This window comes from Pogoniulus pusillus, chromosome 40 (assembly GCF_015220805.1).
Source record: "Pogoniulus pusillus isolate bPogPus1 chromosome 40, bPogPus1.pri, whole genome shotgun sequence".
In the NCBI taxonomy this organism is placed as follows: domain Eukaryota; kingdom Metazoa; phylum Chordata; class Aves; order Piciformes; family Lybiidae; genus Pogoniulus; species Pogoniulus pusillus.
The window spans coordinates 316,293-337,249 of NC_087303.1; the positions used below are offsets into that span (position 1 = coordinate 316,293).

Here is a 20,957-nt window from a genome sequence, read left to right on the forward strand (position 1 = left end):
CTTTGGAAAATACTTCACTCTGCTCCCCTGACTGGTGCAAAGAGGAATTCCCCACGAGCGTTCTGGGGAGCCAAGCTCTCCTGTACAACATGCATCAGTCTGATGCAACAGCGTGGAGCACTGGAGTGCTTTTGGGGTTAGGGTTAGGCCAGCGTCTTTGGCAAGGGCTCAAAAATAACTGTGGTGAAGTTTGTTTGTTACCTTCATTAAAGAGTCTGGCATTCCCAGCCTCTCATCTCTATGGAAACCATAGGAATATGGTTTGCACTGGGAACCAAATAAAGGCACTTTGCTGTTGGAATCTTAATTGATTTAAAATAGCTGATCACTGTGTCAGAATAACTGCTGCTCCTTAACTTCACAGCAGATTAAAATAACTTCCTCCCTAGCCTGGGTAACAGCAGAGCTGTGATTTTGAGAGGTACTAATGGTCTGCGGAGTAGACTCTTAAGTATGAGAACAAGCAGCATGGGTTGTCTTTGAAATTATGAATGTCTGTATGAAGTGACTTCATATGAATCATCAAGGGAGGGGGGTTTCAGAACAGCAGTGTTACTTCTTGTGTGGATTGCTTGGCTTTTTTTACTGAGCAATAGATCAATTTCCTGGTTTTGCCAAGCAAATTAAAACTTAATCTATTGATTTAGAAGTCCCCGAGGTTTGTAACTCAACCTTAGTAGAATGGAGACCTCCCTGGGCAGGGAGGTAACAGGATTGCTGAGCTCTACCAGGCTCTGTGCTATCTACCTTCATGTTTCTCTACTCTGTTTTTAAGGACTTTACTCTTCTCCTTCCTCTTTAGTGAGCATTTTCAGAGTAGCTGGCTGGGATGTGCAGTGCCTGTCACAGCTAAGGAGCTTAAAGTCACTGGACTCATTCTGTAATGTTGTGGAAGACTCAGAAGAACAATGATCGCCGCAGAGCTATCTTGTTAATTGCTGCAGCTTATATTTAGCTTTAAACCAGACCAGTTTTTGCATACTCTTAAGCCTCTGTGGCCACTGACATTTGAGTTTGCTGCTTTTTGTTAGGGTATCTAATGAGGCTGGAAGTGGAGCTGCAGAGGTTGTGGTTATGTCTGTAGGAAGTCTCATCACTCTGTTCTCTGGTAGCCATCGAACATTTCTGCCTGCTCTGGCATCTTTGCAGGCTCAGAAGTCTCCCTTTGTGTGCCCTAGCAGGTTTGTTAGTTATCTGTACAGCTATGCATAGGCTTTTATAGAGACTGTTAAATCTGAGGCAGGTACAAAGCAAGGCATGAGGAGAAACAGGTGGAGGCAGTGAAGGTGTGGAAGAGACAAGGTAACCATCGGGTATGAGCAGTTGAGTACACGATGCTCCCCATTTCTTGAAACTTGTGCTTTGTGTCTGGGTGCTTTGCAGAAGAGGGTGACTTGAAAGGGAGGCTTAAAGGTTGTGAAAATGCAGATTCTGTGGAGAGAGCTCTTGTTTGTGAGGGGTGTCTGGACAGTGGCGATGAAGCTGTGTGAAGGACTCGTGGGCAAGGCCGGCTGTACAGAAGCAGTGAGGTGACCTGGAGGAGATGTTGCAGCACTCACTGTTCTGAATGGAAAGTGGAGACTGGAAGGGCTATAAAAAGGGATGTGTCAGAGGTTGGAGTTGTATGATTTTGGATGGCACAGCAATTTTTGCTACATCATCTCCAGATGAGGTTGACTGATGAAAGCTGTAGACAGGTTTGTGCTGCAGGAAGATCCAGATTTGTACCAGACTATCAGGCCTGAGATCATGGCTCTTGGTTAGCCGTGCCTCACTTACCAGAAGATTCTGCAGTGCAGGATGAACAAAAGCTTAGCAATTTTATTGCAGAGGTTTTCTCGGTTCTTTACTTCCTCCTCCTCAGGCTGCCCCTCCTCCTCTATTCTGCTATAGAAGTGTGTGCTCTGCTGCTAGTTGGTTTTAGCTAGAATGAATTCTAGGTATATCTGAAAGGCAAAATACTCAGAGGTATGGATGCTGTTGCAGGGTCCTGTGTTCTGGCTCCCAAGTGTGATGGGGAGAAAGGTATCAGGAGAAGGTATGAGGCTGCTGTCTTTCAGAAACACTATTTCTGTTAACCCTTACGACCAGAATATTTTCTATGTGATCCTGTTCTGTGCTGGGTATGTGTTTGCTGATAATAACACTATCCTGATGTCCTCCTTGGCACTGTTTCATCATTGACTTAAAGCCCAGTTCAAGTTCCTGGACTCGTTTTTCAAGGTTCTCCATACAATAGCTGAGGCTGGGTGGGTGATGAGTTGGGATGGGGAATGCTCATCAAGGAGGGGAGGTTTGTGGCTGCAAGGGACAGAACAGAGCTGGTTGCCTGTGGCTTCCTGCAAGGGCATAAAAACACAGCATTCGTTTCTGTGCTGTCCTTAGTTGGACATCTGTATTGAAGCACACCTGAGTAGGAGCTGAGTTTGGAGCATTTGTGTTGCCAGCAGGGACACAGTTTGTGTCTGGCCTCTGAGGTAGTTTTGGCCATGAGTGCAGGCCCTCAGAAGAAATGATTGAATGTCTTGCCCGTGGATTTCCTGACCCAAAAAACCCAGCAGCTGTAATGACAGCTCCATGCCATGATTTATTAAGCAGTATGTTGGCTGTTAAAGAGCAGTAGTGCTGTCTTGACGCTGTACCTCCAAATGCTCTTCTCCCTTGTGTGTCTGTGGGATTTGAAACAAGCAGGAAAGAAACTAATTTGCTTCTTCTGCATAATCCAGATCAGGATTGGTCATGCTGCCTGTGCAAACAGCATTCGCAGGCCTTAGCTAATTCCGCAGTTGAGGCAGCACAGCGTTGTCTGGGCTCTGAAGCCAAGTCCCCGGGGCCAGCGCGGCCAGCGTGTGACGGCAGGCAGGGCTGTGCTGTCTGCCCCTCGGTCAGGTGATGGCCTAAGGCTTTCTTCATTGGCGTAGCTGCATTCCTACTGTAGAGGCGGCGCAGCTATGGAGAGGGGAAAGTTGGTGTGCTGGCTGGGAGAGCTCCCACTTTAGAATCGACCTGCCTGAGCAGCCATGCTGAGAAGGTTTAGTGGCACCCCAAATGTGGCAGGTGAACGTGGACATGTTGTTCTAGCTCTGCTGGAGGACATGGAGGCATGCAGATGGTAAAGCTGAAGGTCAAAGAGGTGAAGGGGGGTCTCTGCAGTCCCAGACTAACCTTTCCTGACCTGCTGGCTCATGGTGTGTCTGGTGCATGTAGTGAGATGGAGTTTTTTGAGGAGGGGGAGAAAGTATCCTCATGGTGCTAGGAGAAACCCACTCCTGCTTGGCTGCAGGTCATGCTTCTGAGGTTTCCATCCCCCCATTACAGCATTTGCTAAAGAGCCTGGATGTTGGTAGCAGGGGTTGCAGAGCTGCTGGGAGCACAGACTCCTGCCCAGGAGCCCTCGAGGGGGCTGATGTGGCAGCCTGGGCCGCCTGGGCCAGGGCTCTGTTTGCCTCCCAGAGCTATGCTGGCTTCAGGTGTTCTTCGTTTAGGAAGTTTAATGGGATTTTTAGGCAGAACTTTTGCAAATAAAAACTGGCACTAGGGAATTAAAAATAAACCAGTAAAAAGCTCCCGGGGCTGCGGGTGCAGCTGGCAAAGTGAGACATGTTGTTTTGAGGGGAAGCCACTTAAACCGGTAACACTTTAGATGCAGGTCATATGGAAAACGCGCTGGGTTTTTTTAAGGGGAACTGCTGCAAACAGTGACAGTTTCTGCAAGGAGCACCCCAGGCCTCCTCGCAGCCCTGCGCTGCTGCGCCGAGCCTGGGGCGGTGCCGCGGCGGGACGGGAGCTGTGCCAGGACTACGCCTCCCGGCAAGCCCCGCGCGGTCCTGCGGAATCCAACCCGGCAGCGAGGCCACGCACCCCTGCGCGCCTCGGAGCGAGCGCCCCCTGGCGGGCGGCGGTAGAACAGCAGTCACCCGCAGCGGCGTGCGCGGCGGGCGGACAATAGGCGGCGGGTCCGCCCCGCCCCGTCCTGCCTTCCTCCACGCCTCTTTTCCCCTATGCCGCTCCCCAGTTCCCTCCTACCCTCATGGCCTCGGCCCCTCCCGCACTGCAGCTCCTCCGGGCGGCGGGCGCCCAGCGCTGCGGTGCGGCGGCGGCAGGAGCTCGGCGGGGCCCCCTGGCTGCGGGCGGGCAGAGGGCGCGGTGCGCGCGGTCGCCGGCGGGGGCGCTGCGGCATCCTTCCCCCCCCTTCTCCTCCTCCTCCCCCCCCCCCCCCCCCCCCCCCCGGTGCATTCTCCGGCTGACGGGAGGGGGAGGGCAGAGAAGGAGCCCAGCCGCCATTTTCCGAGCCGCGCCGCCGCCGCGCTCGCCCTGAGCGGGGGGGAGCGGGGAAAGAAGAAAAGCACCGCAGCGCCCGCTCCGCCGCGCCCCGCCGCCCGCCGGGCCCGTCCCGCCGCCGCCGCCCAGCGCTTCGAACCGGGGGTGGGGGGGCCCAGCTCCCCCCCCACCCCCCTGCCACAGCACCCTCGACCCCGTCGCCTGTCCGCCCCAGCCCGGACTGCGGCCGCCGCTCTGCGCCCGCCGCCGAAGACGGGCGAGCCCATCCCCCCTGCCGCCGGGGCGGGCCCGAGCGGGCGGGGGGGGGCGCCGGGGCTGCGGCCGGGGTTGGCGGCGTCCGCCCCGGTTGCGGCACCGCGGCTGCCCCTCGGCCGGCGTTTGTTTGCAAACTGCGCCCATTTTGTGGGGGGCCGAGCCCGCCCGGACCGCGCTCGCCGCTCGTCACGTGGTAGGTGCCGCTCGCCCCGCTCCGCGCCCGCCGCCCCGCGCCTCCCCCGCCGCCCCTTTGTTAGCGCCGCCGCGCCCCGCCGGGCCCCGCTGCGGGGCGGCCGCCGCCGCGCCCCAACTTCTCGGCCCGGCGGGAGGCTGCTGCCCCGTCCCCCCCCTTTCTCTCCGTTCCCGGTGCTGGGGAAACTGCGGGGGTCGCGGCGGGGAGACGGGGACCTTCTTCCTTTCCACCCCCCCCCCCCCTCCTCCCAACCCCCCCCGCCGCCCCCGGTGCTGCGGCTCCCTCGGGCGGGGTGGGGGTGGGTATGGCGCCACTTTAAATTGAAATCCTCGGCCCGGCGGGACCCCGCCGCCCACCCAGGCGCCTCCGGGCAGGGTCGGGTCACCTCACGTGGCCGACGGCCCCGCGGCGGCAGAGCCCGGCCCGGTTCTCCCCGGGGGAGGGAAAGGGACGGGGCGGTGGTGGGGGTGGAAATCGCCATTCCCTAACCTGCAGGAGGGTGTGCGGGGGGGGAAGGGGGCACAGGCGAAGTTTTAAAAGTAAACAGAAAAAGAAATCCAGTTGCATAACCTCGATCTTGCAAAGGGCGGGAGGGGAGCAGCTCTGCCGGCCCCGAGTCCGCCGGGAGAAGAGGAAGGTAGCGGTCTCCGGTAATCCGGTGGGCTCCCGGCGCTGTCACCGGTGTCTGCGGGCGGGAGCCGTGGATGTGTCATGGTGCTTTTGCCTTTCCTCTTCTCTCGGGTTGTACAATAGCGTTATTATTATTATTCTTTTCCTCCCAAGTTCTTTTTTACTGCTAAAGCGTTTTCCTGTGTTTTTTTCACTCCCCAGCTGCTTGTTTTTTTCGAGCCGGCCCAGCCGACCCAGGATTATTTTTCCTGCAAATAGGCTGGAAAAGTGCGGCTCCCTGGAACGTTTCCCTTGATCCCTACGTGTGTTTACTTCCATCACGGGATTAGCATCTTCAGTGCTTGATTAGAGCGAAATTTCCGTCCTTTTGGGTTTAAATGGGGGGAAAGGAGTGGGGTGGGGAGATGGTCATGTAAAAAAGGAGGGCAGATGGGTTTGTTTTCTGCCCAGAGCCGAGCTTCCTTCAGGCCGAGTCACCTCTCTGCCCGCTAAATCTGGGTACAGGTGGATCAAAAGAAAAACAGCAGGCACCATATAGATGCTGTTGCCTGTTATGTAAAAGGGACTTGGATGGCAAACTGTAGTTTTCCACGGAGCCGGTCAGGATATGGGAGGAACTGCAGGGTTGGTTTTGTGTGGTGGTTTTTGTTTTTTCTATTTGTTTTGACTGACCATTATATTTTAAACTGGTTCGGGCCATGCCCGTGTGCACGGTTACATCATGTCATGTGTTATGTACAGTGTGAATTGGCCCTCTGAAAATAAGGGGAGGTAAAAACTTGCCCTTTCTGAGGTGGGAAAGTAGGAGAAGAGTTACTTCAGCCGTGGCATGGTCCCGCTGACGCCAGGGCTTTAGGGGGGCAGCTTTAGGGGGGCAGCTAAGGTGTTACGTGTCTCTGTTGTGTGTGACTAAGCCTCCGCCGTAGTTAGGAGCCCAGGGAGCCGTTTGTGTGTGAGTGTTTTCTCTTTAAAACCGTATTTCTCCTTTTTATAGCCTTTGTTTTCATGGAGGAGCCTCCGATGCTCTTTCCCCCTTGCCTTAGCGTAGTCCTCTCCGATTTTCTTGCTGGCACAGGAGGCTGGTGCGGGTAGCCGAGGCCGTTCGATCCGATGAGGTGATTTCTTGTACTTGAGAAGTCAGCAGCCTTTTAAATCTGCGAAGGAGAAGATGACGCAGACTCAAGCTAGAGGCTAGAAAGGCAGAGCTGGGGAACTCCCCACCCCAGCGACGGGACCAGGATCCTGGGGAGCTTGCTCCTCCCCCCCGAGCTGTCTGCCGACGGCCGCCGCCACAGCCCAGCTATGGGCGTCCTGTTTTTTGGCGCGGGAGGGATGAGTTGTTGTTTTCTTCCTTTTTTTCCCCCCTCCCTTCTTGCAGCCCCACTGCCAAGGTAGCACAGCTGTGGAGGGCTTAATGGATTGATGTGCTGCAGGAGCAGTTAATTGTGGAACTTGGTTGCGTTACTGTTATAGCTGATTTGTAATGATTTAGCAATAAGGATGACTTGTGTTCCCACTTCTGAGCTGATAAAGCAGCAGATGAGCGGGCAGATGTGGTTGGCTGCTTCTCTTAGGCTTTTTTTGTTGTTGTTGTTGTTTTCCCCTCCCTCTTTTTTTAAGTGCTGTATTTGAGTCTCATTTGCGCTGGGTGATCATCCGGTAACTGGAGAACTGGTGGGATTCTGACGTCACGCAAGTCAGGGGTGAAAACCAAACAGTTGTTTGACCGAAGTCACTTCCTTTTGTCCTGTTTATAACTGATTTTGTCAACCCAAGTGCCATTATCTAATGAACCCTCTGAACAAAGACTCTGGAGTTTCTGTACCCCACCCTTTTTCTGCTCAGGCTAGGAGTGGTGCCTGTCCTTAGGAACCTGGAAAGACTTTTCCAGGGAGGATAAGACTTAATGTATAGCGCAGCAAAGATAAGGCCTGAGGACTGCTTAGGCCTTACCAAGGCAGGGAAAAGATAAAGCTTGGGAAGGGAGGGAGATATGCAAGGGGCTCCTATTTTGATTCCTGAGCTAGACCCCACCCACCCTTCCTTCTGTGTAATTTGCCTTTTCTAGAAAAGCAGATTTTCCTGCAGCTAATTTTTGAGTAGGTCAGCGCAGATCTCTTGCTCAGTGATGTCTCTGTTCATCCCCAGCTCATTCTGCATATTTCTGTGTGGTTTTTTTTGTTTGTTTTAAACTGAACTATCTGGGAAACAGGTGGAGAAATTTCTAGCTAAACGGGAATTTAATTCAGCGAAGCCTCTCAGGTGGACTCCCACACGGACCAGCCCAGACCATAAGTAAGTTGTGCGGGTATGCCTCCCTGCAGAGTGTTTACGGCTGGCTAGCAGGAGGCTCTGGGCAGCGGGCAGGCAGCAGCAGGTGATCCAAGAAGCAGGGTTTCCGTTGCTGCATTTTATAAATACCGTGGCCCTGCTCCTAACTTCCAGGAATACAATGTCCATCTGGAACGAGCAGCAGCAAAGCCCTCAGCCTGCTGCTGCCTTTGAGAATCCTTCCTTGGGAAGAAGGGCTGCGTCCTCAGGGGTGCAGTTTCTTCTGTACCAAACAGTTTAAATTAGAAGTAAAAAGCTTTCTGTTTTTCCTCAGCTGGGCAAGGCGTTGTCATACTCCAGTCGGCAAGAGTGCTGGTGCTGCAGGCCTTGAGTAAACATAATTCCATTAAACCCTGCTCGTGGCCTGAGCTCAGAGCTGTGTTTTTGGAAGGGAATAGTTTGGATAAGGTCTTGCTGGAGTTTCAGAGAAAGTTAGAAAATGAGGATGTATCTCCCCTTTCCTTGAGCCTCTGCCAGAGTAGAACTCGGCTTAGAGCAGGAGACAAACAGCGAAATGGGATATGCTAATAGCTGGGAAGGCTTAGTTCTGGAGGACAGAGTTTTGACAGCGCAGTATCTGAATGTAGTGATGAAACCATGCTATTTATCTAATAAAATGAGAAGAAAAGGTTAGCAAAATTGCATCTGAAGAGAGGAGATGGGAGTAGTTGTCAGCCTGAACAGGCTGCACAGTCATCGGTCCTTAGTTAATCTCCTGCTGCAAAATTGGAGTTTCTTTTGCAGGTTAGATGTTTTAAGTTTGCAGACAAATGTTCCTTAAAACCCCTGTATTTTAAATTGAGTTTTAATTGAAATGTATCCATCTGTACTGGGAGCTGCTTTGGGCCTCAGAGGCACTAATAGAAGATGGACATTAGAGGTTGCTCGTTTTCAGCTCGCTCTAACGTGAGGTCTCCTCTGCAGTCTTTATAACTTCCTGTCCAGGTCTGCAGCGGCAGAGGATGGGAAAGGAAAGGTAGAATTACCTTACACTAAATGAGAAACAACAAACTGAGTTCAGGCTGTAATTATGGTCCATAAAAAGGAACCTGTGATATGTATGATTGAACATTGCCTTCAATTAAATGAGTATCTCTGTCCTACAGTTCATGTCACCTTGTTTTGAGTTGCTGCCATGGCAGTCTGTGAGTTGTTTGCTCTCCTCTCAGACCGAGGAGCAGTAAAAGCTGAGATCTGCAGTGAGCTGAACAGATATGTCCTGGAGAACTGTCCTGGGCTCATTCAGAATTAAGACATGTAAACTCAGGTGGGGGTGAGGTGAGCAGGTTGGGAAAGGATCTAGCGATGGGGGACATCTAATTCTGTGCCTGACTTGGGTTACTTCCCCTTGAGGACTAGGCCATGAAATACATGGCACACGAAAGACTTTTTGTAGCAACAGTCTCTGCCTTGGATTAAAATCTGAAGTACCGAGGTGGTGCCATTTCCAGGGTGGGGGTGGGTTAAAAGTTTTAGTAACAAGTCTGTGCTTTTGCACAGAGGTTGGTGTGGCTGCACCTAGTGAATGAAAATGTGTCTTTTAATTTTAAAGGCAGTCCTGCTTTTTTGTTTAACTTGCTCCCTGAGTCCTGAGTTCAGGTTTTCATATTTCCTGGGCAGCTTGCCCGGATTATGTGAAAGAAAAAAAGAATCTCTCTGATACTGGATGGGGGAGACACGGATTTCACAATTAAAGCTTTTCTCTTTATTTTAAACTTCTGTGCCTGTCAGACTGCTACTTTGTGCAACTGACCCATGAGTCTTTTTCAACTCGCATTTCTGTTTGACTGTAAGCAGCAACTTCTCTCTGAAGAGTGACTTAAGCAGCAGCGTCTATTGTTTTTATCTCCAGTCACTTCATTTTCCACATGAAGGCATCTGTGATCGTCCAGATTTCCCAGCTCTTGCTTAGGGAAATGACAGTTAATCTTACTTTGTGGCTTTTGTTTTTCTTTCTGACATCATATTGATAAACCCTTCTCTACCTCAGCTTATGTAATTGATTTATTTTATGTCCAGAGAGAATTAACAAGCAGAAGAAAAATTTGTTGTTGAGAGTTGACCAAAAGTCAACTCGTAGGATGAGGAGGAATGAATTGAGGCTTCAGGAGGGCAGATTGAGACTGGAGATTCGGAAGAAATTCTTTTCAGTGAAGGTGGGAAGATACTGGAGCAACTTGTCCAGGGAGATTGTGGATGCCTCCTCCCTGGAGGTGTTCAAGGCCAGGCTGGATGAAGCCTTGAGCAGCTTGGTCTAGTGGAAGGTGTCCCTGCCTGTGGCAGTGAGATTGGAACTGGACGATCTTCAAGGTCCCTTCTAACCCAAACCATTCTATGAATCTATGTGTACCAGCAAGTGGAAGCAGCAGCTTTTATTTTAATTTTGAGGGCTTCTGATGAGAAGCAAATGCTGTAAAAGCAGAGCTCATCAATCTCTTTATTTGTTCCAGCAGATACAAACCATTCCCTGGCATGTTCTTCATATTAAACTCCTTATTTTTCCCTACCAGATTAGATGTGAGTCTGGAGTGTTAATGTATGCACAAGGTACTTGTGTATATATTGTAAGAATCTGTGGGGTTTGTTTATGTTCTTAACTTTTTTTTCCCATTAATATTAAGAAAAAAGCATATTTCCCAAATGTAGGTCATCAGAAGTGCTCAGTCTGCCAAGCTGCATGTGAAAAGTGGCTTATCAATAAGTTTATCATCCTGTACTTGCCTGTTAACGTTGCCTTAATTGAAGTTGGGAGAGTTACTTCTGTAATCTCTCTAAATTGGTAAACAGCTGTCTCCCAACTGTTAAAACATTAAAAAGAGGCTGACAAAAGGCATGGAGAGGATCTCTTGTGCTCTCTGTAATAGGTGGAACTTTTGGCAGCTGTACATTTTTGGTGTGGAAAGTACTTGCAGGGCTGAGGATGTAAGCTTGTGTGTTAGAGTTACCTGTGTTTTAAGTTGCTCATCTGAGGTTCAAAGTGTAGGTGATGTATTGCCGTTGCAAAATGAAGTGTAGAGGGATTTTATTCTAGCAAGGTTAGGGTTCTTTGTTTTTGTCGTTGGCTGGTTTGGTTGGTTTTTTGTGTGTGCTTGTGTGTTTTGTGCTTCTTTTTCCTTTAAAAGATACTTCTAACTACACAAATTCGAGAGTGTTGGCTGTACTCTGAATTTGTAGTGGGGGAGGAGAGGGGAAGTGGTGGGAATTGGTACAGTGTTCACTTCCTTCTCGCAAGCTTTTGCTTGTAAGGTTTCCAATGCAAGAGCACCTTCAGGTACCTTGTCCTCTGCGAAACCTGTGCGATGGCCAGGGCAGAGCTGTGGAGGCGAAGGGGCCTGCGGGTGTCTGTGTCGTCAGTTGGAGGGAGGCTTGCATCTAACGCAGGTTGTTTGTCCTTCATGTGTGAGCTATATTCTCTCTGTGACCACCCATAGCCTCCTCTGTCTTAATCTCTTGTGCAAGGGCAATGCCCCCAGGTGGATTTGGGCAAGTGCTTCAGAGGAGGAGAGCTGGGGGGGAGTAAGGAGACCTCACAGCAACTATGAAGAGCAGTTGTGGCATGGTTTGGCATGCGATGAAACGAGACTGTGTGCAGGAATTTGGGATGTAAGGGCAGGGGTTTTAACTGTAATTGAGAGAATAGAAATGTGCAGGGTGGATGTGTGTCACTGAGTGCTGCTGGGAGGCATCAGAAGTGGAAGCAGTTGAAGGCTTCGTGGCCTGAGAAGGGTGACTGTGGCTGGGACTCTGGTCTGTGAGGAGACCTACTAGTGGGAAGGTGTAGAGAGGCCTTGATGAGACTGGAACAAGTGTTCAGATCATAGAATCATAGAGTTGTTTGGGTTGGAAAAGACTTTGAAGATCATCAAGTCCAACCATTCTCTAACTCTACCAAGTCTGGTGCTAAACCATGTCCTTCAGCACTACATCTCAACCTTTTCAATGCCCTCAGGAGTGGGGATTCAGCCACCTCCCTGGGCAGCCTGTTTCGGTGGTTGAGAACCTTCTCAGTGAAAAAGTTTCTTCTGATGTCCAACCAAAACCTCTCCTGGATGGATGGGAAAAGGAGAACCTATTGATACCTCCTGTGTCTAGGACTCAGAGCTCCCTGTATCTGCTCAGGAATCGGACTGGAAGCACAGATGTCTGGTTTCACCCCGTCAAACATTTGCCACAAAGATTTCAGAGAGGAAAAAGTTTCCTTGTTCGTTTTGGGCTGCCTTTTTTTTTCCTGAGGTGTTGCACAAAGTCATGTGCTTGGAAACACAGTTCTCCTTTCAAGGTCTGGCTGTAAAATTGGGTTTTAAAAGCAGGCAGTCTTGAATAAGTCAACATGCTGAAGGATTGTTTTCAGGAGTGCTGTGACACGATAGCTGCTCTTGGGTATAGTGTAACTGGGCTTGCTCCTCCTGCCTCTTCTAACAGCCCATCATTGCCTCAGCCTTCTTCCCACTCCTCTCTACTCTGTGTTTAAAAGGCAGTAAGAGTTTGCACGTTGGTGCAGTTGATGTGGAATTGTGGGTGAAGCCACCTGGGTAGTCCTGGTGCCCTTCCTCCCTCGCTGGCCTTGCATGCACTCCGCAGGAGGCCAAGGAAGATGGGCGAATTACAGTTACCTTGTCTTTACCTGCTTGCTGCAGCCTTTCATCTTCCCTCTGTTAATTAATGCTAACTGCTCTGGCAGTGCTCTAGTTTTAAAGTGAAAATCAAGAATGTGCTTGTGGATTTGGAGTGTTACCTTCAGAGATCTTGTAAACGCCATATTGGCCTTCCACAGCAGCTCCTTTTGGATCTTCTCAAGTGAAGTCCAGCACAAGGTCCTGTGCTGTGGCTGTTGAAGGCAGGCCTGGACCTTCTACTGCAGCAAACACTGGAATGGTAATCCAGTTACACTGTCAGTTGTCTACTAGCAGGACTTCTGCAGCAGGAGAAGCCTTTTGAAGTCAACTGTTGGGAGTTGTGCTGAGAAACAGGCCCCATGGCTGTTCACATCAGCCTACTGGTATTGATGAGTGGTAGCAGTTTGTGTGGAGCTTCCCAGTGTGGTTTTGATTCCCAGAGGCAGACAAAAGGTTTATTCAGGACTATTCTTGGAATTACTCTTAGAGCATTTTGAGAACTCTGGAAGTTCCTCAGACTGTGTCCCATGTGAGTGACCTTTCCATTTCATTATTCCTCCTTCTGCTGGTCACCTCAGACATGCTTTGCCTCTCTCCTCAAATTCCCTGGTAGGAAGAATTTACTAGGAAGTGTAATATGGCTTCATTAATAACTAAAGCTTAAAACAGAGGTGGGGGGAACATACTTACAAATGTTCTTCTAAGGTGAGAGCAGAGGTGATTCCAGTGTTAGAAAAAATACTGCTGGGTGGCATGCAGAGACTTTATAAGGACCTCAAATAATAAAATACACGCAGTGACTTTGGAGGTCATTTTTAAACCACTAGAACAAAGCTTTGCTCTTAAGGGAGGCTTTCCAGGCTTCCCAAGTATTTGAAATGCTGTCCACTCAACTAAGAGTGAAGCCAAGGAGCGCTGCTGCAGCTGAGGAGGGGGATTTTGTTTTAAAGTGACTTTGCTAAGCTGGAAGAAAAGGCAGCATGAAAGTTTTGCTTCCGTTTTCTACTTCTGTTAATGTAACTGCAGCCAATGACCTACAGCTTTGCTCTGAAGCACTCCAGCCTAGGTAAACTCCAAAATGGCTGCAGCCTAGTGCAGAAGTGTTCATAAAGAACAGTTGCATTCAGCACCAAATGCAGGGGCTTGGCATTTTATTTTTTTTGCAGGCTGGGTATTTCCTAAGCAGTTGGTGATGCCATGCAGTGCTGTGGTGAGGAACACTCATCCAGTCTTCCTCTGGCCCGCAGAGCAGCCTGCAGAACTGAGAGCGCACCTTAGGAGCACTCATTCCAAGTGTCCCTACAGTGAAGGCCTTGGTGGGAGGCTGGAGTGGAGGAAGTCCTTTATTCTGGCTGTCTTCCTCCCTCCTCTCCCAGGGGCGTTTTAGCTACAAGTTGACAGCTTCCTGCAAGTTCCTTTTTTTCCCCCTCCCTGAGCAGTCATGTTGAGTCTTTATTTATGCACCCAGACAGATGATGAGTGTGCAACAAACTTCTAGGCACGCAGCCCCCTTTTTTCAGTGAGGACAAGGTAAATGTGTTTACGAACTATGCAAAATTCTGTCAACAGAGGACATCAGAAGTCTGGACCCTGGACTCTACCTCCTCTCTGCTTTTGTACTTCTTTAATCAGTTCCTCTGAGTGTGTCCTTTCTTCCCTGTCTTGTTTTTTTTCAGTGTTTGGAATTTTTTGAGCCAGGCTGGATGGGACTCTGGGCAACGTGATCTAGTGGAAAGTGTCCCTGCCCGTGGCAGAGGGGTTGGAGCTGGATGATCCTTGACATCTCTTCCAACCCTGACAATTCAGTGATCCTAACTGGGTTTGGTGAGAGCTAGTTAGCAAGACTGTGGCTCCTCTGGATTGTAGACCCAGCGAAAGGCCTGCCAGTTGGCCAAGGTACATGTTCATTGGAAGCCAAACAGAGAAAATAACTCTGAGCTCTTCCCGTGGGCCTTCCCTCCATGGGTTTGTTTATGGAATTATAGAATTGTTCCAGTTGGAAAAGACCTTCAAGAGCATCGAGTCCAACCATTCTCTAACTGCCAAAGCTGGTGCTAAGCCATGCCCCTCAGCATCACAACTCTGTCTTTTAAATACCTCCAGGCATGGGGATTCAGCCACCTCCCTGAGGACCCTCTTCAGCTGTTGAGAACCTTTTTGGTGAAGAAGTTTCTTCTAATGTCTAACCTCAGCCAACCCCCACCTTGATCCAGCCACCTCTCAGATAGTGAGTTCTCCCTTCAGCCTCCACTTCTCTAGATCAAACCAACCCCAGGTCCCTCCGCTGTTCCTTACCAGCGCTGTTCTCCAGCCCTTTCAGCAGTTTCATCTCCCTTCTCAGACCTTCTCCAGCTCCTCATTTCTGACTTTTCACCAGAATTCAAGTTTTTCTACATGGTGTTTTTCCATTCTTAATGTCTGTCTGTGATCTCTGGTAGGGGGAAGCACCTGGTGTGTCATTGGGGAGCAACTGTGGTGCAGCTGAACAAGGCTAGAAACAAAACTGGCTGTTCAGTTTTGCTCATTCGACATATTCAAACTTCAGATAGTCCTCACTTTTCCTGTCAAGTGGTATATTAATTTGGTCGTTGGGGTGTGTTAATGAACAGCTACAACAAGCTTATGCAAATAAATGTGAAATTAGAGGGTTGGCGTATCAGGCAAAGAGATCAGGGCAACTTCTTATTAAATTTACATTGAAATAGCTTCTGAAGGTGCTAAGATAAATTCTTCAGCAAAAGGAAATGAATGTAACTGTTGCACTTTGAGCCCGGCCTGTGCTGGGGATTATGTGAATGCAGGTTAAAAAAAAAAGGCATTAAAAGAACAGTGACTCTTAGTGGTAAAGAAAGTAAAGAAGGGACCAGAAAGTTGAGGGGAGGTGAGTGGGGAATGGTTGCAGTGTACATGAATGAAAGGTCTTTGGTTATTTCTCTTCCCTTGTTTGATCTGGTTGAGTTAAACCGTGGCTTGCTGTTGCAGTCAGGGTGTGGAAGTGCTCTGTCGTGGTGCGTGGGTTAATCTTCATCCCGTGTTTTTGAAAGAGATGTGGAGCAGCTAACACTGGAAATCACCTGGCTTATTCAGAACTGTACTTCTGGGAAAGGAGGTTTCATATACACTAGGGAAAGGACTTCCTTCAAATCCAGGGCTTTCAGGAAAGCAGCGGCATTGCTTCAGCCACTGGGAGTTGAAGCATATGGAGATTTGTTCCCTTTGAGCCCTGCCTCTGTTCCGTATTACAGTCCTGATTTGACATTTTAAATGCACCTGAGCTGGCAGTAGAAGCAGAGAAAACTGTTTTGTAGACATAGCTCAAGGATTTTAAAGATGAAATTGGTGAGCTGCTGGCATTGAGGAGTTGGTATAGCCAGGGCCAGACATTTTGTGGAGGCCTGGAAGGATGCTGGTGTGCTGGGTGGATGAACTGGGTGGTAACAGTGGTTACAGGCAGGCATCAGCTGTGGGAATACTGAGGACCAGCTCATGCGTTGTTACTTCTGTTAGCTGCCTGGTGCCTGGACGGGCCCAGGGCTGGTAGTCACAGAGGGGAGAAGCTGTGTGGGGCACGGAGCCTGCCTGGCTTTACCAAGAGCATCGAATCACTGAGCCTGTCGTGTTGGCTTCGTTTTCTGGAAGTTCAAGGCCTAACTTTGTCTTTTCCTTTCTGCTTCTGCAGGCTGCCCTCGGGAGAGGCAGTAGGAGGCAGTGGAGCTGGCCTCAGCAGCGGGAGAGGCTGGACTTCCCGTCTCTCTGTGCTGAATGGCTGCGATGGCGCCCGCTCTCACTGACGCAGCAGCCGAAGCTCACCACATCCGATTCAAGCTGGCTCCCTCGTCCTCCACCTTGTCACCTGGCAGTGTCGAGAGCAACGGCAACGCCAACAACATCCTCCTGGCTGCCAACGGCACCAAAAGGAAAGCCCTTGCTCCAGAGGATCCCACTCTAGATTTCCGAAACAACCCCACGAAGGAAGAGCTGGGCAAGCTGCAGCCGCTAGTGGCCTCTTATCTCTGCTCAGATGTAACATCTGTTCCTTCAAAAGAGCCTCTGAAACTGCAAGGAGTCTTCAACAAGCAGACAGTCCTTAAATCTCACTCTCTCTTATCTCAGTCCTTCTTGAAAACAAGTGATCTGTTGGGGAGGCAACCTGTGTTGGAATTCACTTTGGAGAACCTCAAAACAATGAGTGCTAATAGCCAGCCACCTCTCCCGCAAGCACCTGTGAATGGCTTGGCCAAGAAATTGGCCAAAAGTACCAATTCAGACCATGAAAACTCTAGTTCTCTGAATGGTGGGAAGTGTGCTCCTCCTCCTGCTGCCCTCCAGGGTGTTGACTACAACACAGGAGGTTCTGAACTGGGGGACTTGAAAACCGGCTTGACCAATTGCACTCTTCCACATAGAAGCCTTGATGCAGAGCACACAGCTCCCTTTAGCAATAACATCACTGCAAACAAATCTTCCCTTAATTCCACGGAGCAGCAGCGGGTGCTCGAGGGGGGCAGCGGGGAGAGGAGGCTGCCTGGTGCCGCTGGTCACTCTGACTTTGGGAGCAGTAAGTTGGAGGAGCAGAAGCCACCTCTGCTGGCGGGTCACCACAGTGCTCTCGACTCAGAGATGAGGACGAGGGCATTGCTGCGACGCCAGGCCGACATCGAGAGCCGTGCCCGCAGGCTGCAGAAGCGCTTGCAGGTGGTGCAGGCAAAGCAGGTGGAGAGACACATCCAGCAGCAGCTGGGGGGCTTCTTGGAGAAAACTCTAAGCAAGCTTCCAACTTTGGACCCCGTCAGGCATCGGAGCCAGCTGATGTTGACCAGAAAAGCAGAAGCAGCCTTGAGGAAAGCTGCGAGCGAGACAGTTACTTCAGAAGGCCTAAGCAACTTCCTGAAGAGCGATTCCATATCGGAAGAACTGGAGAAATTCGCAGCCAGTGGCGCGGCCAACTTGAGATCCAGCGAGCAAGCCTTCGACTCGGATGTCACTGACAGCAGCTCGGGAGGCGAGTCTGACATTGAGGAAGAGGAATTGACCAAAGCAGACCCAGAGCAACCCCATGTACCACTGTGAGTAGCTGTTGTGCTTGGATTGCCTCTGGTGGGGGGAGACCAAAGTGAAAGGTGGAAAACTGTTTTACTTGTAGGAATGCTTCTCCTTCTTTTTCTCTCGCACTAACATCAAAGGTTGTTAAAACTAGCGTGGTGTGTTCTGCAGCACACTGCCTAGTTCAGACAGCACATGCAAGACCGAAGATAAAATTCTTCACACATGCGGCAGTTGTTGCTATTCTCGTGGAGCAGCAAGTCCTGAGAATACTCTTTGGCTGGTGTGCTGCAAGCATGCTGCAGATAAACCCCAAATACCACTAACAGTTCTCTCCGTGATAGGTTGGTTGGACCTACCCCCTGAAAGGAAATGTTTTCTTTTTGCAACAGGGATCTCTGTCGTAAGGCAGCTGTGCAAAGTAAGGCCAGTTCTGAGTCTTAGTAGCTGACACTGTACTTGTAACTGGGGTATTAAGGGTTAACTACCTGGAAGGGGAAAAGCCTCTGTAAAGATTTGGTCCCAGTGCCAGTGGAGATGTGAAGTGAGTGTGTCCTCTTGAATGTGGGAAATTTATTGCTGGGAATTTTCTTCTTGTCTATGAGTTGCACTAAGTGATGGCAACAGCCTCATAATTATGTTGTTAACTGGATGCATTTTGCATAAGTATTAGGTGTCAGGTTGTGTGTGGAGGAGAAAGATCCTTGTCAAGGCAAGAGGTCTTGAGACAGGTCAAGGAAGAAGGGAAATTTTTCTTCCAAACGCAAAACATTTCCCTAGTTTCGTATATCACAGTGTTTTGGAGACCTCTCTTAAAAGGTCGTGTTCTGTGTCTGGTCTGTGTAGACTCTTGCTTGCATCAGTAGATGAGCTCTTTCACCTTCATGGACCTATTCAACTTAAACCTCAGTCTAAAGCAGCTGTGTTCAACAAAAACCTTCCTGCAGTGGTCACAGGGGTCCTGTGTGCAGTGCCAGGAGCTTTCTGATCAAGGCCGGAAGTAGCCAACAAGAGTTATGCATCCCTGTGCTGTGCTAGGTTTGTTCAGATATCTTTGGAGAAGTAACTGAGCAAATTTTGATACCTGTTGTCCAGAGTGATGTGAATGGCTGATCAGGTAGTGCCTGATGTGTTTGACCAAACTAGGTAGATGAATGCGAACAATTTGTGTGCTTGGTAACTTCAGCACTCTCCAGAAACACCTCCGTACGGATGTGTGCTGCTAAACAGACGTTACAGCTCTTGGATATTAAATCCTAGCTAAATATCACATCATGGTTTGGGGTGTTAGCGTAGGGTGAAGTATGGTATGTGAAGTTTGAAATGTGGCATGAGTTTGGCCTTCTCCCACTGCAGAGCTAGTAGCAAGTAATCCTGCTGGCTGGACATCAGGGTGTTCATGTGTCAGTAGAGAAGAGAGTTTTAATAACTTCATTCTTAGTCTGGAATATTCACAAACTTCCTGGTGGGATTAGTAGGAAAACTGTGTTTTATAGGTGTTGTCTCTTCTAACTGTTATTTGCCTAAAATCCTGTCTTAAGTAGCAGGAGATTTCCCATGTTGTGGATTTCATAGATTTCCTGTATTGTCTGGCAAAGTGGAATTTTTTTGCCACTCATCCTAATCCCAAGAGGAAGTGGGGCATTGAGAGATGTGATGCGTGAAATCCTTTGCTGCCTTTCCTGCCCTTTGTGTTAGTCATGCCTTTACATTTCCCAGCCTCCCGAGCACTCCTGAAAAGCCAGAGATTTTTAAAGCTAATAAAAAGGAATGATCCGTCTATTGCTTGTAGTTCTGGAGCTGGTGTGCACTCATACTGGCATCTAGGCCAGGCCCACTAAACCTTGTTTAAAGTCGATGCCTGTGGGTGTTCAGTAATTAGTCTTCCCAGCGTTGACTGTCCTGTTGGCGTGAGTGCTTTGACATTGGGTCTCATGAGCTTTGGCATTACTGAATGCATGTTTGTGCTTGTTAGTGAAGCTCCTGAAGTCAACCTTCAGAGCTGGTGCAAGCATCTGAGCCCATCTAAATCCCATTCTTTTCAAGGCAGGGCTAGGAGGCAGGAAGGGGCAGAGCTGCCTTTTCCACTGGGAAGCGGCCTTGGGCCAGCTGCTTGTGCAGAGCTATTGTTTTCTGTCTGTGCGAGCACAGAATGGCAAAGGCTTTCTGCAGGCTTGCTCAAGTGTGGCTGGATTTTGTAGCTTGCTGAATTGACTGATTAGAGGGAAGGTTTTTACCCTGATGATTTTAATTTTGGTAGTGAGATGGAATATCTTAATGCATGCAGAAACTTCTGTCTTGGCCTTCAGCCATCATCCCTTGGCTGTGTGTTGCTCCTGGGTGTCCCTACCTTCCCACAAGAAACTGTTTGCTTGCTTCTAGATCTTTAGTGAGAGTTATCCTGCAAACACTGTGTCTTGTAGTGTGCTTGCAGTAAGTGGCCATGTCACTGCTTCTGAGAATCAAGCAGAAGCATGCAAAAGAAACAAAGAGGTGTTTACATCATGCTTAGATAAGAGTTGACCTTTGAGTTTTTCTGGCGTGGTAGCATTCCAGAACCAGTATCTGGTCAAGGACAGACTTTGAAGCATTTGTGCTGCTCTGGCCTGCCTGATCTTGGCTGTAGAGCAGCATCTCCCTGAGGACTTGCATTGGGGATCTTGCAGAACTTGGTAGATCTTTTTAAAGCACATATAGACCTGCTGCCTGGGAAGGTGCCGTCATTCAGGTGCATAAGCAGGCTGTCCTGTAATGCATAACAAAGCAGGGAGGGATTCGTTACACCTCTTGGGAAGCCCTGCCAGCTATGGGCTTGGTTTAACAAGGTGCTCTTGGTTCTCAGGCAGCCGGTGGGAAAAGCAAGCACATACAGACAGGCTTGGCTTATGATGTGTTCCTAGGTTTATGTGGGTCCAGGACCACCACACTGTCTTTTGCTTGCTCTCAGGTCTTAATACACAGTTCTTCCCAGATGTGATCTTAGGTGTTGCTTCCCAAGTGTGTGTGGTGGCAGAGTTAGGATCAGGAGGAGCTTTGCCCCAGCTTGGTGGTGAGAAAGGCAGGTTGGAGCCTCCCGTGTGGAGAGTCATACCCAGCTTCTTTGACTGGGTGTGACCATAGGCAGCAGCTGTCTGCAGCTGTGAAATCTGTGCTACTTTGAAAGGGCCCAAATGCTGCAGTCAGCATGGTAGGATCAGGAACTGCTGTTTGTGAAAGTTTGCTTCGAACAGGGCATGCATATTCCTCCCAGAGCTGGAGGGCTGCTGGCTTGGCTCTGGCTTTTGTGGCCCAATGATGGTGTAGCCACATAATCGAGTCCTGGTGTTTTGGTGGCCTCACACTAGTGTGTGTAACTAGGAAATACTTGTCTTGGCTTGATATGCTCTTCTCAGGCTGGCTGGTTTCTTTGGTTGTCTTGCATTTCACTATAGGCTATATCAGGCAGAATTGGTCAGTTATTTCTGGATTATTAGTTTACCAGTGTCAAGCACAGCACAGTCTTTAGCCAGTCAGTGGCGCAGGATGGAGTCTGTGCAGTCCCCAGCTTCAGTCTGTGCACTGTGGAAAAAGATTCCGGATAAGGTGGCGAAAACAAATAGTGGATTGGA

At 49.6% G+C, this 20,957-nt stretch overlaps 1 protein-coding gene across 3 annotated transcripts in view; it reads left to right on the top strand.

Moving 5' to 3' along the window:
• The window catches only part of KANSL1 (KAT8 regulatory NSL complex subunit 1), a 111,866-nt gene that overhangs the window by 4,372 nt on the left and 86,537 nt on the right, over positions 1 to 20,957 (top strand). For 2 of the 3 annotated variants that reach the window (XM_064174650.1, XM_064174652.1), the window contains exon 3: positions 15,986 to 17,372. In XM_064174650.1, the coding sequence (XP_064030720.1) occupies positions 16,069 to 17,372 (1,304 nt within the window). In that variant the 5' untranslated portion in view covers positions 15,986 to 16,068. Of the gene's footprint in view, positions 1 to 4,585; positions 4,730 to 15,985; positions 17,373 to 20,957 lie in introns of those variants that run through there. The other variant, XM_064174651.1, reaches the window with a different exon arrangement.